The sequence below is a fragment of the Atractosteus spatula genome, chromosome 7 (genome assembly GCF_055471065.1).
Source record: "Atractosteus spatula isolate fAtrSpa1 chromosome 7, fAtrSpa1.hap1, whole genome shotgun sequence".
NCBI classification, from domain to species: Eukaryota; Metazoa; Chordata; class Actinopteri; order Semionotiformes; family Lepisosteidae; genus Atractosteus; species Atractosteus spatula.
The window spans coordinates 45,073,250-45,091,640 of NC_142712.1; the positions used below are offsets into that span (position 1 = coordinate 45,073,250).

At 39.3% G+C, this 18,391-nt stretch overlaps 1 protein-coding gene across 1 annotated transcript; it reads left to right on the top strand.

The window, feature by feature from the left end:
- The first annotated feature begins 3,010 nt into the window (after positions 1–3,010).
- Positions 3,011–6,809, top strand: tlnrd1 (talin rod domain containing 1). Its single transcript, XM_088922464.1, has one exon. The coding sequence runs from the start codon at positions 5,192–5,194 to the stop codon at positions 6,254–6,256; it is 1,065 nt and encodes a 354-aa protein (XP_088778590.1). The 5' UTR covers positions 3,011–5,191; the 3' UTR covers positions 6,257–6,809.
- Positions 6,810–18,391: the final 11,582 nt, after the last annotated feature.

Below are 18,391 nucleotides of genomic sequence, written 5' to 3' on the forward strand. Positions count from 1 at the left end.
TTACATTTAAATACCTCTAAGCACTAACTTGCACTTCTGGGATTTGACCTTGTACTCATAAGTTGACCAAATATTACTTGAAACACTGTATCCCAGTTACAGATAGATTTCCTGATGATAATTCTTTTATCAAACACTGATTCAGTTGTTCACAAAGTGATCTAGTGAATTTGCTCTTTACAAATCTGCGTGCTGGGTGGGGTCATTGCTTGAATGGCATGAGGCAGTACTGTTGATCTGTGCATGCCCTTCAGTCTTATCATCTTCACTGCTCTTTATTTCTACCCAGTAACTCTAAGAACAGATCTCTGTCCATTCTCACCAGACACCAGTTTGACACCAGTTTCCTGTTGGCACCTTTACCAGCAAGGCACCCTTGAAAATTTCCCCTTTTACGCTCATGGGAACGCAGATACTGGCAATGAGCTGTAAGCCAAGATTCAAGTTTCATTGAGCCAGGTGCATGAATCCCCTTAATCTGGCGCTGTATGATGTTCAAACAGTATGAGCTAATGAGGATCTACCACACAGGGCAAGACATCTCCTGTATGTGAAATTAAATTCTTTTTTCTCTAAATTACATGGCTAGACTGTAGTACATGTCAGATTGCACAAGCTGGCTCTCTGGCTGTACAGAGAGCTGTTCAGAACCCCAATAAAGAAACAACAAAAATGTAACATTGGTTAAAATATTACATTCTGCATAGATATCATACTTGTTAGTGAAATTATCAGACACTAATTACAGGGCTGAACGCTTCACAGGCATGCTTTACTTTTACCTCTAAATATTAATGCACTTACACACAGAGTGCAACACATTGAGCAGCTCAGTCAACAGAAACAGAGCAGTTTCCTCTCAGGACACTCCACCCAATGGCACTGTGCCCTGTGCAGCTGCCTGCACTACAGACAGTGCAAAACGGTTATGGCCAGAATAGTGGCTGTACATTCCAAGATTTCACACTGGACTTTGAGAACATGCAAGTTGGTAACACGCCGTAGAGCAGGGGTTCCCAGTTCTGATCCTGGAGGGCCAGTGGTGTTTTGAAGAATTTTCAGTGCAGCTGGGCTCTTAACAACCTCAGTCAGCTCATTATTGGTTTAACGGGGCCAGTTTAACAAATTGTCACAGCTCTTCAGGTGCTGTTGCTTTAAAGGGACTTGGAAAACCTTTCAGACACTCCCAGACCAGAGACGGGGGCCCTGGCTTTAGGGTGATAATTAATTTCTAAAATTGCACATTAATTGCAGAAGTAGGGAAATGATCTAAAATAATTTAATTATAAACATTAAATATTTTCTGAAGATAATGTGCAATTAATAAACTTAAATAATTATATTGTGAGTAATTAAGAAGGAAAATGTAAGATTACGATCTGGGTATGTTTATAGGAAAGTTATCTTTAATCACTGTAAGTTCACATTTTAGAATCTATCTTGAATCCCGTCCTTTTTTAGTCCCACCCGTTTAAGTGCTGCAGGATATCACGGAAGTTCAAAGCAGGAAAAGCTCAAACGCCTTTTGATTATTTAATAGTTACAGTTCTGTTGTTTATCACACCACTTTGGTTAACAACAGTCCTTCACACCTAGAAAAACGGTTTAAAGTAAATACAGTGTTGAAATACAACGACATCATTCATTTCTAGATAACTGGGATTCGTTGTTTATCGGAATCGCAGCACATTTTCAATGAATAACATTAGCAAAATTCAAAATAAAATACAACAACAGTTTTTGGTCGGTTTATTACCGTTCTTTACAGACAACAACGGTTGTGGTCAATGTTAATTGCAAAACAAATTCGTATCCAATAACTTCCCTTGCGTAGTATATATATTAAGCACGAAATACAAGTCAATGCAAACTAAAAAGTAAAAAGTTAAAATTGTTCATTTGGTTTTCAGATAATTATTCTAAATATGCAGTTTCTTTGTTCTTGTAAACCAAATGGCATACATCTTGTTACATGGTCTAGTGCGCCCAAATGGTAATGGTGTTTTTACTGTTTTGTTTTCACTTAAACTTAAAAGATGACGAACCCCATTTACCGTCTCAGCTCAACTTCAAACTCTCACACTTCTCATAGTGCTTTGGACGCACGCCCACATAAGGCGAGTCTAGAAAGACAAAGCCCCTCCCCTGCCTCTGGATTGGTTTGTTTGCAAACCCAGCGTTCTTTTTAGGTCTTGTTGGAGCGGTCTGTATTAGTGACGTCATAATCACCGAGGGCAGCGAAGAATCGAATTACACTGCCCACTGGCTTTCTATGGTTTTTTAGATTATTTACTTTAAAAATTACAAGAGGTAGGGAGGAATTTTAAAAAGTTGCTGTTCCCTTCGAGCGGATTAAATCCAGATACCAAATACACTAAATCGCCACACGCTTTTTCTGCAGTACAATGCGTTAGGCCATTATGATGATTTTATTATTATTCAATATTTGGTTACAGAAGGATGGATAATAGATTTGTCGCATATTTACGAAGACGTGATACAAAGCTTTACAGAAGAAGGGATATGTCCAGGTACTTTTTTATGTTTCTGACCAGAAAGATAATCCACGTAACATCAATCAGATGTTTTAAATCATTAAGCAATTTTAAAATTAGAGGCAAAATTTCTTATAAATAACCAGAGGTCCATTTTCACACCGCGCGAGCTCGTAAACACAGCAGCTTCGCATGTCTAACAGGAAAGACATAACAATTTCAATAAGTAAATTGTATCAAACTAAATGGACTTTACAGAATCACCCTATGAAGACGGCGCAAATGTACCTGGTACACAATGTGCCCATACCGTTGTGACAAACGAAACTGCAGTATTTTCAAATGGGGCGTTGATATATCTTTTTAAAAAATAAATATTTGCATGGTCGCACATTCCACTATTTGCATACAGTGTGAATGTGCTTGGGGGGAAAAAACGTAACGAGGTGACGCACAACACAAAATTGTGGTATAACTGGGGTTACAGCAAAGGCACTGGTTAGTAAGATCTTCAAGCTGTTTCAGTGACACTGTGTGTGTACAAAGTGCTTTTTTAACGTAAGCACCATGACTCATCTATGATTTTTTATTTTAGAACAGCTACCAATAAAGAAGAAGAGGAGCCGATGAAGGAAGTGGGGGGGGGGAGGGGGGGTGGCGATCGGTCCTGTCTGGGAACGCTACTTCTCTGGGAGGAATACTGTAACTTTGTCCTTACACCGGCAGTCGGATGCACCCACGTCCGGGGCCTCTGTAAGAGGGATGGCTTGTGGAAGAAGGATCACTAGGGTTTGAAATCGGAACTGCAGAAATCCGAAGGAAAATAAACTGCCACTTGGAAGTGCGTCAACACTCAAAAGGGGGATGTGTCTGGACATCTCGACCGGCCTCGTTGTCTCCGTTTAAGCCCGTGTGTGGGCTGGAAAAAACACAGCTGAAAGTTGCAGTTATTTTGGTGGGTGAGCGCTCCCCCTTAGTCTCGCTGTTACAATCAAGAAAGTACGGCCACACCCTCCTCCTGCTTCCTGATACAGAAGATGCCGCGGGAGGCTCTGTAAACCGACTTTCCATTAAAGAATCACGGGCACTTCTGATCCGAGGAGTAACACAGTGAACATGAGCGGGGGAAGTTGCGGCGGGTGCTCCCGGAGGGACATCATTTTGATCGGAACACGCTTCTGAGTAAAGGGGGGGGGAAATGATCTCAAAACCGAAACCCGCCGCCTCAGACGCCGGACGAGGAGTGAACCGTGCTCCGCTGCTTGCTAAAGAAGGCGTCTGAACAAAAGACATGCTCATGGGACTGTACCTGCAGACAGAACTAGTTTACATAACGGGATTTTGTATGAAAAGGAAAAGATTAAAATCCGAGAGAGGACCACCGCAGCTGGCTCGCCTGCTCTGATACTAGAGGCTTTTATTTTGGAAGATTAATGGAACGATGATGCAGGAGAAGCGCAGTGAGGTCACTCGGAGCTGTTCTGGCGGTGGTCGTGTTACAAGAGGCATGCGAGTGCGTCCTGGGCGCTTAAGGGCGGTCAGACTGCGCTCCATCACATCCTATTATACGGTGCATAGAAACCCTGCTGCCTTCCCGCAAGCAGGTACTTTCAATTCCAAATTACTAGACACAAAGTAGGCGAAAGGACACATTATCATTGGCTAAAACACATTAACTTCAATAGACTTTACTTATATTTTTATTTTCTTATATATAAATATATATTAAAGTAATTTTTTTACCTTTATTTTTTATCGGTTATTGTTGTCAAATCCGCACTTTTGCCTAAGCAGAAGGCTTCCCGGTGGCACTGCAGTCTTTTTTTAAATTCATGCATTTCTTTGAGATTGTTAGACTAAGATAGTGCAACTTCAGGTGGTTATGTCAAATCCATAAATATTGTATTACAGCAAGATACAACCTGTGAATATTTCAATTGTAAAACAGCGCGTTTTTAGGGAAAAGGTAAAGGTCGCACCTTTGTAGTTAAGGGCATTAACCAGGAAAAACCTTTTACTGCCTTTTTTTTTTAAAGTGTGAATTATAAGGAAAATACACAAGTGAACTGTATAGTACTGAATCTCAGCAGAAGAGAAATTGAGCTGCAGATAACCTGTAATTTACAGCCTTTTATTTTCTTAAAAAAAGGTCTGTATCATTCTGAATGTACATTGAGTCGGTTGAGCTATACCTTAGTAAACGTTCCTTAGCTTGCTGATTTCGAAAAGCTAAGCTGTCATGCCTTAGTTTAATAATAATAAAACAATTCACACTCGGATGTGCAAGACAGCTAGGCCAATGTCCTCCTCCTTCTCAGCTTCACACAAAAATGTGTACTGTATGAGGAAGCTAGGAGATCTGAGTGAGGCTGTATGAACGACTCACTCATTTTAGCTACAAATTAATGCGCTGTGAGGGATTTCTAAAATCCAGCACCCTGTAGTTTATTTAAAAAAAAAACTTTCCAGATTTGGTAGTATTATAGTAATTGCTAGCTTTACATTAGAAATTACAACTTCTGAAGGACAGTTAGGAAGACTGTTTTGCCACTTTAACAGTTCTGGATTTTTCAAACCAGCTGAAGGCTTTTTTTTTTTTTTCCTGACAAAAATGTCTTAAGTTCCGAGCCCAAGCAATGGAGTGTATTGCTTAAGCCTGTCTGTCAAGCCCAGTGAACCGGCTTCTCCACACTACTATGGCTAGTAGTGGCTCAGGCAAATCGGCTAGCGAGGGGTCCTCCAGCGTTCTGAGCAGCAGCTCGCAGCAGAGAAAGAAGCTGTCCTCCATCTGCGACGCTTGCAAGGGTAAGATGCAGCTCGTAGCTGATTTGCTCCTCTTGTCCAGTGAGACGAGACCGGTCCTCAGCGCCGAGGGGCTCATGGTGGCCGAGACGTTTGAGAAATGCAGGGACACCATCATTGCCAGGACTAAGGAGCTGTCCATCCTGACTCATGATATCCAGAGCCAGCTCAATATGGGCAAGTTCACGGAGGTTGGAGACAGGCTGCTGGAGATGGGGGACCTGGTGGTCTCTCTGACTGAGTGCTCAGCGCATGCTGCTTACCTGGCAGCCGTGGAGACCCTGGGGTCCCAGCCCTCTGTGGCCGGGCTTGTGGATCGCTACAAGGTGACCCGGTGCAGGCACGAGGTGGAGCAGAACTGTAGCGTCCTGCGGATCACCCCCATAGCCGACCTCACCCCCCAGCTCCTTCTCGAAGTGTCCCAGCACATCTCCCGGAACCTGAAGACGCTGACGGACGCCTGCATCCTGGCCAGCGAGAAATCCAAGGACAAGTTTGCCAAGGAGCAGTTCAAGCTGAGCGTGAAGTGCATGAGCACGAGCGCCACGGCGCTCCTGGCCTGCGTGAAGGAGGTGAAGACCTCCCCGAGCGAGCTGGCACGCAACCGCTGCGTGCTGTTCAGCGGACCCCTCGTGCAGTCCGTGCACGCCCTGGTGGGCTTTGCCACCGAGCCGCAGTTTCTGGGCAAAGCCGCCAGCATCAGCCCCGAGGGGAAGGCGGTGCAGACGGCTGTCCTCGGAGGGGCAATGAGCGTGGTTTCAGCTTGCGTTCTCCTGACTCAAGGCCTCAGGGATATAGCTCAACATCCGGAAAACAGCACCAAGATGCCCGACTACCGAGAGAGGCTCCGGAATTCGGCGTGTGCTGTCTCTGATGGGTGCAACTTGCTGTCTCAGGCACTGAGGGAACGATCTTCGCCCAGGACTTTACCGCCAGTCAACTCCCATTCTGTGAATTAAAACTTTGTAAAAGAATGAATCTATAACACCTAACCGCCAATTTTATATACCAAAGAAGTTTATTGGATTGACCCTTGTGAACCCAGAGTAGAGAATTTAGTAACATGGAAGTCGTTTGGTGATGTTTGCTTACCAATCTGAGTTTACTACAGATAAAATCACAGCTTTTATCGCGCTGGATGTGATGAAAGCCTGTTAATTTCCCCCCAGAAATTTTACTAGCATTCACCATAGGCCCTGTGTTTTCAAGGAAATATTGAAATCTTCAAAAAGTTTACCTCAGTTTTCAGACATTTGAAAACAACATGAAATGATGGATGTAGCTTCACTTGTTTGACCTATGAAATAGTGTTCTATAGAAGTAAGTCAGCTGTGTAGAAGTGAGAAGAATGACAGTTGTGTTTGTTTTCCATGTGTGAATTTTAATGGGTAAAAGCTGCTGTGTGTTCTAGAGATTTTACACTATTTACCAGACTTACTAGTATTTTTAATGTGTTTTGATCATGCATGTACTGGAGTATTTATTTCAACTATTAAAAAATGTTGTTTCTCATATACCCTGCTGTCAGTTCAGTCTGTGCTTATCAGTCCAAGCAGCTTGAGTGGAAATATTGATTTGTTTTAAACAAAAGTTGATTTAAAATACCCTCTGCATGCAGTGTTTTGAAATAAAACACAGCACACAACCACAAAATAACAGTTTTTATATGTTGACAGAGAGAAGTTGGGATTCTAAGATTTTGGAGTGGATGAAAAATGTGATACTTTATTTTGCTTTATAAGCACAGTAAAAGTGACAAATTTATGTGGTGTTCTTCACTGCAAAGGAGCTGAATTTGTGCATTGTCACATAGGACAAAGTGTGACTGAACATTGTTTTCAACAGGTAAAGAATCTTGATGCAGGTGCTGTTGCTGTTATTCAGGAAGAAGCTGCTGCAGATTATTTTTAAAATGGAAGTACAGAAAATAAGGTCTGATTTCAATTAAATAATTGTCTGATTTGCTGGATAAGAGGATTGGAGAGTCATTGCATTTTTTACACAGAATTTACTGAAATGATTGCATAAAATATGCTAAATCATGTAATAAAAATGCCTTATAATGTACTTTTGTTGAATTGCGATGCAAGATTAATTTGAGAAGCAGAGAGTCTGTTAGAGAGGGATTGTAGACATCAGTATCATTACTTATAAAAGAGGGTAGTTTCCTTATTTGATTTGATATCCCATTGTGCCTCTTTCTGCATACAGTATGTTTGTGTGTCGTGTACGTGCCAGTAAGACTATAAGCCTTGGACGGTATTTGACAAGAGTAGTAAGCGTCTTCAAAAAATATGTTGGAGTTGGTAGGGTGGATTTGGAAGTTATGTGACCAAAACAAAAGCTAACTTAGAACAGTTTGGTCTCCCACAGTGTGGATTAATAATAGTGACAAAGCTGTTAGGGTATTGTTACTGTTTTTTCACATCTGAATGAGGTGGAAGGGCCTAAGGGGACAAAACAAGGCTTGCTGTGCAAACCTTTTCGTAACAAAAGAATTTGAGGCCTGTGCAGATGGTCTGAATCACAACTGCATCATTTCGAAGCTATGTCAACTGTTCTCTCTAGGAAATGTTTAAAAGATTTCACACACAAAGTACGTGGCATAGAAGTCACAAGAACAGTGCAGTTGTCCAGAATTTGATTTTTGATTTTTTGGATACACTGATATTTTAGCCTTGAAAGTGTTTCTTGAAGAATGCATAATACATTACATTTCATATATGATAAACTTACATTAAAAGCACTACTTTGTTTTTGTTATATGATTCCACAGGACACTATTGTAGGGAGAATTAAATTAAAATTTGACAGTCATATACAGTATAATTGAATCAAATTTAAGATGTTTTTCTATACTGAGCAACATATGACAAGCACAGCTGTGTTCCTGGGTGTCTCGGTTAGTCTGTTTAGGTAGTAAGACAAGCAATAGAGGAGCAGTGAGCTCGGCAGTGATTCTGTGAAGTAGATCAAGGTAGAGGCGCTTTGTACCTCAAGACTAGTGTGGACATAAATCTGCTTTTTCATTACAGTTCTTTATCTCCTCTTCCCTTCAAATAGTAGCAGTCAGAGTGATTTTCCTTATTGCACGTATCAGTAGTTTTATTTAATTAGAGTGTGTTTTATGGCCAACAGCTGCTCCTAGGCAAAAGTTACATTGTGGAGATCTGTGCAGTGGGTCTTTGGCTTGTATCTGTTGTGAGGGCAAGGGGCATTAAAGGGTTTCCTGTGTTGTTTTCATGTTGGCTACCTACTCTGAACCTCTGCCACACTGACAGAATTCATGATTTTGATTGTTTTCTTTTTATAAAAGTCATATTTTATAAATACAATAATATTAAATAAAGTGGGGTTGTTGTCTGTATGGCAATCTGTGAACATCACTTATTTAATTAACTACTTGTTCAGAAGCAGTTTAAGCATTGCTTCACCCTATTCATGTTGTGCTCTTTAAGTCATTTACTGATAAACTACTGTATATACGTAACCGTTTTCTCTGTGTACTCAGTCTCTTGTGTATTTGAAATATCTCATGTGTATTCTGATATATCACCCGTTTGAAAAATCTCCTGATATTTTTTTCAGAACGTGATATGGTTTCTAGTTAGCATTCTGCCTTGAGTAGGTAAAAGCAGTCTTAAAATAATGCCATGAACCTCTTGAGTGAAATAGGAGTGTGTTAGTGCAATCCCACACCCTAAACTTCAGTGTCTGAAGCTTTCTATTGTAATTTATTTATAGTTCTGTATATACGGTTACATTCTATAAACACAGCAGAGGAAAGATATTTTGAATTGCAATATTGTGAGAGAGGATAGGGAGTAGCTAAACAGTTTAAGAAATTAAAGGACCAGCTTTGTTCTTGTTTTTTTTTCATGAATGCCAATGCATTTACATCTCCTTTTTACCTCTTTGCTTGAAAACTATAAATTCAATTTCCATTGAATTTTGAAAATGGAAAACCAAAAACAATTTAAAGAACAGTTACTTTTTGTTGAGATATTAGAGCATAGTGATGCTTGGAGAAAGACCAATTATACAGTATTCCTGATTAAACTTGTGATGTGGAAAAATGCTGCATCTGATGCATCTCTAAATAGTACTCTGATATATGCAGTTTCTTCCATAATCTGTGTCTTGGCGGTAGAATCCCACTGTATCAATAATAATTTAAAACACACAGGTTTTCTAATTTGCACACGAGTTTGACATTTAATAACAAGATGTGTTTGCAATATATGGGTTTATCGCAATCTTGTAACAGTGATGAAAACCCAAGTGTTAAATTAGAAGGTGGCACAGGTACTGTGGGAGCATTTTAAATAGCTGATAATGCTTGTAGAACTGCTGCTTGATTTTCCTTTATACTCTGAATGTGTAGGATTAGCATAAAAGACCATAAAATAAAACATCTTTCGAGGTAAGCATGGGTTCATGGACACATCCATGGAACAAAATTGTGTTCACCAAAATAAATTCCAATTTTCTTGGAAAGGAAATAGGTTTTTCCATGCTGCACCTTAATGTCAAGTGTTGACATATACTCTGAGACTACCTAAACTAAGCCAATTTTATTATGGTCAAATGCTGCCTTTGAAGAAAGCTCAAAGCTGCTACCCATCCTGACTAGACCCTAATCTGTTCCATTTGCTATCTCCGGCTTAGATAAGCTCTTCGGAACTTCCCAGTCCGCCCAGTTCCCGTTTGAAGTCTGCAGGCACTCTCTTCAGTACAACTCTTCAGTTGGAAATGTATCTTGCCAACATTAATGGGGCCAGCAGACCATCCGACACATTCTATTAAAACAATACTGCTGTCTGCTGGACTCCAGCCAGAGCGAAACTCAGCTAATCCTCTTTAAATGAAATGTTATTATGAATTCATGTTTTGAGGTTTCCAGGTTATACATTTTCTGATGTTATAGCATATCTGTCACTCGCACATAATTAATTGAATACAACATAAAATATAATGCACAACATACAACACTGTTAGCAGAACATCTAACCTGTGTTTGGATTTGGACAAAAACAAAGTTTTATAAATTCAGAGAAACTGGTAATTACATCAGTAGCCACCAACATACAGAATGCTAAACAGCAATGTGAGCTTCCGCTTCATAAAAATTGTAATGTTTCCAGAGCTGTACTTAAAGATAAACTTTTTTTCTATGCTTGTAGCTCTATTTTCCTACATTTTTAGATGGTTGCAGATGCAAATGGAATATCTAAAAACTGGTGAATTTGGTGTGTCCAATCTAAAACTGTCCGCTTAAATTCTAGGTGTATATTTTACATTTCAGTGTAGACTGGAATGATCTTTTTTCTGGATTAAGGCAGTGCAAGGTGAACATTTAACGTTTTCTCAGTAAGCCCTGCTTGCTGGATTTTCTGTCACATGATTAAAGAGATTCGCTGTTGCTGTTCCTGTTCAGGTAGTTATTTGAGACTTCCTTAAAATGTGTGAGAGGGAGTTCTTTGGGGAGAAGGTGAATATCCGTGTTACACAAAAGGTGTTTGCATCTATTGAATGGATTTTCCAGTATTGTGTAACACTAAATGCTTATGTCAGACACTTCCCTCTTAATATTATAATCTTAGCTGGAAGCTATTTTTGGTGTTGTTTGGTGTTTTTATGAAAAACAAGGGAGGCCAAATTAATGACTTAGAATTACAGGATTCATAGAATAAAGGAAATTAAAATTTACTGCACATGATTCCTGTAATATTTGCTGTGGGCTAGGTAATAAAGTTGGTGTATCTGAATCAGGCCTGTTAATTAAAATATGCCTGTGTATGAGTGTGTGACTTTGAAAATGATTTCTATTACATTTATCAAAAGATTGGGCATTAACTCACCATTTACCTTCAAGGTCTAGCATTTGATAAAATTAGAAATAAGTCTGTTTTCAGAACAATATAATGTTGATAAAACTTAATTAGAACAAACTGTGTTGGCTTCATGATGTTCACAGCCCTAACCGACCACTTAGTGTAGAGGAGCAGCATGTGGTTTAATGTTCTCCCAGTGGTGCTTTTAAATAATCCAAATCCATAAGCCACAATGACCTATTGGAAAAGTATTAGTTCTTAAGTCTCTCTCTTAATTGTGTATTCTGATATCAGAATCACCTCAGATGTAGAAATAACAAAAGTCCCCAAAGCAGTACTTAAACTGAACTTTTGGTTTAAACAAGGATCTGTGAGTAACACTGGTTCATCTGCCCTTCCTCACCATTCCTGGTAATGTCAAAACTGGACAGGAACAACAGGAAACCAATAGCTCGCGCTATCAGAAGACATTTCCTTCGGAGCACAAAATGTCTGAGTAATGATTTGTAGTAAGGTTTCGCCCATTTCCTGCTAAAGGAGGAAAATTTGCCTATCCCAGTCCCTTGGAGTTACTAGTTCCCATCCCTGCTGTGATGTCATGTTTTCTCTTCTAGGGAGAAAATCCTCTTTTCCCCAAACAGCATTTAGATCAATATCCTGTTCTGCTGGGGAGCTGTCACTGTAAACACGTGTCACTTCCACATCTTGAACAAAAGCAGCCAATGACGGCTTGAGATCAAGTGGGAAAATTTAGTTGAGATGTTTTCATGTACTGCGAAACCTCAACAAGAGGAGAAGGTGACTCTCGCGGAGAGTGCTTTGTTCTTATTGCTCTGGTCCCAAATTGATTGATGGTTATTAATTGATTATTGATTAATGTTCTACTGTACTTTCCATTGTAAATGACCTCTCAGGCTTAATCTCTAACCTGACTTTACAAGAGATTTACAGTAGTCTTCCAGAACAGTGATTCTTAGTCCTAGTCCTGGAGGACTCATAAGTCTGCTGGCTATTGCTTCAGGTGAGATCTTAATGACAGACTATTTCACTTTTCTGTTTGAGACCTTTTTTCATACGGTTCAAAAACCACTAATCTAATAGGTATTAACCCAGAGCTAATTAGTACATTTCTGGATTGCCCTCTTTAGGTGTGCTGGCTGAAATAAAACCGCTTGGTCTTAAGCAAAAGGAAAGACACTGATTCATTGTGGAAGTTTTCTGATGCAATTTCATTTCCATCTTTGTATGTGCATCATAAATTGATCACTAATTAAAAACTGTTTAGACAGAAAGCAAGACCTGATTAGCATGCTGAGGAGAGACTGCATGAAGTTCTGTGTGCTAAAGCTTTTGGAACTTATTCACATTAACTAGAGTTCCTTTGAAACCCATGACTGAGTGCAGAAAAAGTCTAAACAGCAAGTATTTTGCGTATAGGCAGCAAATGGTATTGGTGATTAAGGGCACAATTGGAACAAAAACCAGCAAACACAGGGGTACTCAAGAGCCTGGACTGAGAGCCACTTCTCTAGGGCATTGCAGCTGCTGGACATTGAACTAGAAATCCAGAAACAAATATAACTTACAATAATTCAGCCAAAAGATCAAATCATGCAATTTTACATATTTTACATTACATAATGTAAAAGTGTCCATTAGACCTGAAAAGTTTGCAGTCATTTCTACAATCTTTGCAGTTGCTGAATGTAAAAGGGCACTGGAACAATAACCAAGTTACAACACATCTTCATTATCTATTATTTATAAATATGTGATCAAATTACTTAGATTTCCAAGAAGGTAATTCATGCTAGTAGTTAGCTTGTGAGAAGCCTGCATTACTAATAACTCTGTATCAGATATGTGAGAGTGTCTACGTGCTAATTATGACTGTATCCAATTACCTTTTGTATGTAAAGAATTACGGTAAGTTCATTTCTTTTTCAGCAGTCAATGTTCAGTAAAAAAGAGGGAAGGAACCTGCTGTTTTCTTTAATGAGATATGTTTCCAACCTAAGATATTATGCATATCTATTTAAAATATGCTAGAAGAACATTATACTGTATATCAAGCACTGCTGTCAATATTTTTTTAAAAAGCATAACAAAATGAGTATGAATGGGCTGTATTTCAGTGGCACATCTGATTAAATTCAGAGGGCTCAAGTCGTGGTCACCTGTGCATTCCAGGGAGTCATTCAGAATGTACCATTTGCTGTGTGCTATTTCTATCTGTACATTGGAAAAATCCTCAAAGATGAACACAAAATGCAGCAGTAAATCTAAATATAGAAAAGAGCAGCCCCTTGTATTTGGTGCACACCCTCCTGCTAAAGATTTAATTTGACAAGATGAAAATTTGCAATGAGCTTTAAATTTCTTTTCTAACAGTAGAGATTCTCTGTGATTCATTTCCAAGTGTGTCTTGGAAGCCCTTTGAGAAAAACATGATTGATATGGTAATACAGCAGCTGTTCACTATGCAGCCCAAAACTGAGCTGTCCTAGTATGGATTCTGCAAAGATGAATGTCTGTCTTGTGAGACCTGATACTCTGTGGCAGTGAAATTTGTTTCTGTGCTAATAATATACTCTCCTAATTCTTTGAATGCAAAGACTGACATTCTTAAGAGTTATATCATCTCATGGCTGACTAGACACACAAGGGAATCCTAAAACTTTGCAACTCAGGGCAAACATTGACATTGACAAGAAGAAATAGAACAGAAATAATGGCTGGTTGCCTTTGTCACATTTACATTGCAGGCATATTCTTCAGTGTTATTGTATGGCTCCTATGAACTGATAATTCACATCAGAATGCTGATACTCTGAATGGCAAACAATGGCCTACATTTTCTAATCAAGCTGCAGGGTTGTAAGGCACAATATGATCCTATGGTTCTGGCTGTTTTCAGTGTGATCGCAACAGCGGTGATTCAAGATGCTAACATCTCCTAGATAGGGAATCATATGTAGATGCTGTCTTGGCACTGTGCCTTGCACTGAACAGTTAAACAGTAAAACACTGGCACTAGGATTTCAGCTCATCAAAAAACAAATAGCTAGATACAGTTTGGTTTAAAATATGTTTTCTTAAACAGCCAGAACAATAAAATGATTTATTGTATTTAATTGGTGTTCCGCTTTGAAAACTAAAACAATTGACCAAATAAATCAAGGTGCTTTACTGATCAATGCAGTGATATTGGTGTTGGAATAAAAAAAACACAGAGTACCGTCTTTGAATAAATACCAGCTTCTAACTGTAACTCTCTTCACATACTGTACAGCATACAATGCAAATGTGTTTACCACTCTCCAGTAATGTTCCATTTCTATGAATCACAAATGCATAGACAGTTTTCTAAGAGTGAATAGTTTTAATCAAAAATGGAATGCACAACTTGAACACAGATTGTGGGTAAAAGAAGTTAAATGTAAAAAAAAACTGAAAAGGAAAATCAAAAAGTAATATTTGTTGATTGCATAAGTATTCAGACCCCGAATCAATACTTGTTAGATGCACTTTTGGCAGCCAAGCCTTTTGGATTAGATTCTAATGCTCTTGCACACTGATACCGTATGGTGCAGTGTTCTCCCATTCTTCTTTATAAATTTGCTCAACACCTACCAAGTTGGTTGGGCATCATTTGTGGTCAACAATTTTCATTTTTAGCAACAGATTTTCTATGGGATTCAAGTCAGGACTTTGACTGGGTCCCTCAAGCCCTTTCACTTTCTCCTCATTAAGTGACTCCAGCGTATCTCTAGCTTTGTGCATTGGATCATAGACCTGTGGGAAACAGAATTTTCTTTCCATTCATTCCGTGACTTAGGTCTTTAGCTGTCTGAAACATGTTCTTCTCTAGGATTTGCTTGCACTTTGCTCCATTTATTTTCTCCTCTGTCTTCACAAGCTTTCCAGTTCCTGCTGATAAGAAGCAATCTTAAAACATACTGCTGCCACCACTAGCTTGACAGAAGGGATGGTGCTGACTGATTCATGCTTTTTGTTGGGGTTTGCACTAAATGTAACACTTTGCATTTAGACAGAACAGGTCCAATTTTGTTGTGTCTCACCACAAAACCTTTTGCTACATATTTACAAAGCATTATTACACTTCCTGTAAAATCCTTTGTCATATGGAATGGAGATGGAATTTCTTTCAATAAACAAAAATCAGCATTGCAGAATGGATGGGTATTGTTGACGCATGGACATGGTCTCCCATCTCAGTCACTGAAATCTGTAGCTCTTTTAAAGTCTACATTGGCCTCAAGGTGGCATCCCTAACCAGTTTCCTCCTTGCTCAAAGCTCAGTTTGGAGGGACAGTTAGATCAATGATATGTTTAGGTGGTATTGATCCACTTCTTTAATGATTGGCTTTTTTCAAAGGGATATTCAGTGTCATTGTCACTATTATTATATTATTATATAACCACTGTTATTGTACACAGAAGCTATTCAACTAATTGTATAACTAGCCAAAATACCTTTAAAAAACTTATTCAAACAAGGTTGAATACTTATGCAATTAACATTTTAATTTTTAATTTTCCTTTGCAGCTTTGGCTGACATGCAACTGCTTTCACCCATTAAAAATTCAGTTTGAGCATTCACATTTCGATTGAAAACAATCTCTTGAAAAACTGGACATGCATAATTTGCATGGGACATCAAATTTAATTGATCTGTCCTGGGATCATGCAATTTTTATCAGTACTTTATTGCCTTATTGCTGTTGTTGATAGGCCCGATGTGTGCTTTATATTGTTCATTTAAAATTACGTGCACTGGAACTCCACAACAGAGATTCATGGAAAGCAGACGTTTGCTCAGGAACATTTATTTTCAGTTTTTCCCTTTTCCTCTTCGCTGATGTTGACTTTTAGGATCCTTGACACATTGTGCCCTTTTCTGACTTTGACCATGTCTTGTGTCCTGGGGTATTTCATTCTGTAAGAGCATGCTTGCTCATGCAGGACAGTAGTGTCTTTGTAACATTCACACCCCACCCTCTGGCGGACCAACCCTGCAAGTCACAATCACCGGTGTCTGTGTGTTTTGACAGAATCCCCAAAGGAACTGCAGGGCAGGACCCTCTCCCGCCCTTCCCCCTGTCCCACAGTCTGGATCATCCACACTCGCAGAAGCCCCACCTTGTCTTTTATTGTAACCAGGCCTAATTAGAGCTCTCATAAGGTGGGACATTTGCTATATTTTCTTCACACTTTGACCTATTGTTTTAAACCAACAATATGTTCATGTTTAAATGCCCACCACCTGTGAACTAACAATAAAAAAAATTCCCAGTATTGCAGTAAAAATGATATCATCATCTAACCATGGAAACTAAGTGTTTCTCACGATCGGTACTATCTTGTACAGAGACTCTCCTGTCGGAAGCAGGGCAACTTGACAGGCAGCCCTTCCTAATCCACTCCATTGCCTGCTCTTCCTGTAACATTAAAATATTAAAAGAAATGTATTTGTAAGTGATACAACAGATTCATACTATTATCAGGACAATGACAGAATCTATTTTCTACGAAGTGCACTGATATTTTATTGAACACACATCACATAGGTAGCATTAACATTTGTCATGAGCAGGGTTGAACTGCTGGGGGTGTACTAGGGTAGTATTGTGTGTGGCCATGTTGGAAGCAATGCAAGATGTACAGTACATCTATGGTGCATGGCACAAGGTCGCAGATGACATCTAATGCAGCTCTGTCTCATTCCTTTCATAGAGGCTGTACAAGTATGTGCGTGTTCCCTGGTGCCACTTCACCCCAGTTCATCTTACAGATGTGCAGTGGGGCTAATTCTGGTCAGATTTTCAACACATTCTCAGTTCCCAGGAAGTCACTGAAACACAAGTAGCATAAGAGCGTGCATTGTCCCGTTGGAATGTTGTCCCGTCGGGATGAGGCTGCAGGAAGGACAGCAAGTACCCTGTTGAGCTCATGCACTGCACCTCTTCAGGGAGCACAACTCTTCCGGACTCTGATGTCAGCTTATTTCAGCATTAGTAACTCCCATACTGTGAGGAGACCATTTGTAGTTACAAATTCCCATCGGTGTTGTAGGGACAAACACAAGAAGTTGAGAATTATAAGGGATGATGCTTCTATCCCAGAATCATCAGTCACAAGGCAGGACTGCACCCTAGTTGAGTTGCCTGTCCACTGCAGGACAAACACACACAGGGACAGTGTTAGAGACACCAATTAACCTCACCATGTCTCTGGTTGGTAGGAAAAAACTGATGCAACCTCTGCTCAGAAGGCACACCGGGACAGATGAGCACTCAGGATCCAAGAATTGTGATGCGGTAGCACTAACTCTGCTGCTCCAGACCATTTTCATCTGAGAAAAATTAAACTACAATATCAGACTGTGCAGGACAACACCAATGATTGCTTTTGGTTAAGCTTTCCTGTGTCACATTGGACTTAGTTCCCATCAGAAAAGGTTTGGTTTTATACTTCTTTAATTATCCTAACAACTCAAGAAAACATGTCAGATTAGTATTGAAGATGCCATTGATTAATAGTTGTTAATTTTACCCAACACTTGTAACTTTCAGAAAGATGTGCCTTCTGTTCATTTAACTGCACTTCCACACACACATTTGTCCTCTGGTTGCTAAGGTATGAGGTGGAATATGACAGTGCCACTGTATTGGAACACAGAATGAGCTCACCAAAGAAAGGGAACAAATCTTTTGAAGTTTTCAGCCACCTCAGCACAGTAACCTTTTTATTGATCAGACCCATGCTTTTAGCAGTGCTCCACAGCTGATAGTAGGTTAAACGCGCTGGCCTGATGCCAGGCAGCCAATAACTAATTCTTACATTTAACTAAGAGTTAAATGAATGTGTCAAGTATTTCAATGCTGAATGAGCACATTTACAAACAATCTTTTTTTTAAACTACAACCAATGTAAATAAAATGCCATTTCCATTACTTATAGACTGTACTGTATATACAATCTCAAAGGATCAATAAAAATTTAAGGGTGAATTGTTTTCTATTTCCTAGTCAAAATGAAGTCTTGCATAATGATACATCTGTTTTTTTACATAAAAGTATGTAATTTTTACAGTTTACATTGTTAATGCAGAATGCACAGTAATAGCTCCTGAATATTTGTATTTTCTGTAGTCAAATGTCAAGGAAGTGATTATCACTTGAAATTGTCACATGTCAAACTTGATTAATTAATGCACTACTGTATCTATAAATACC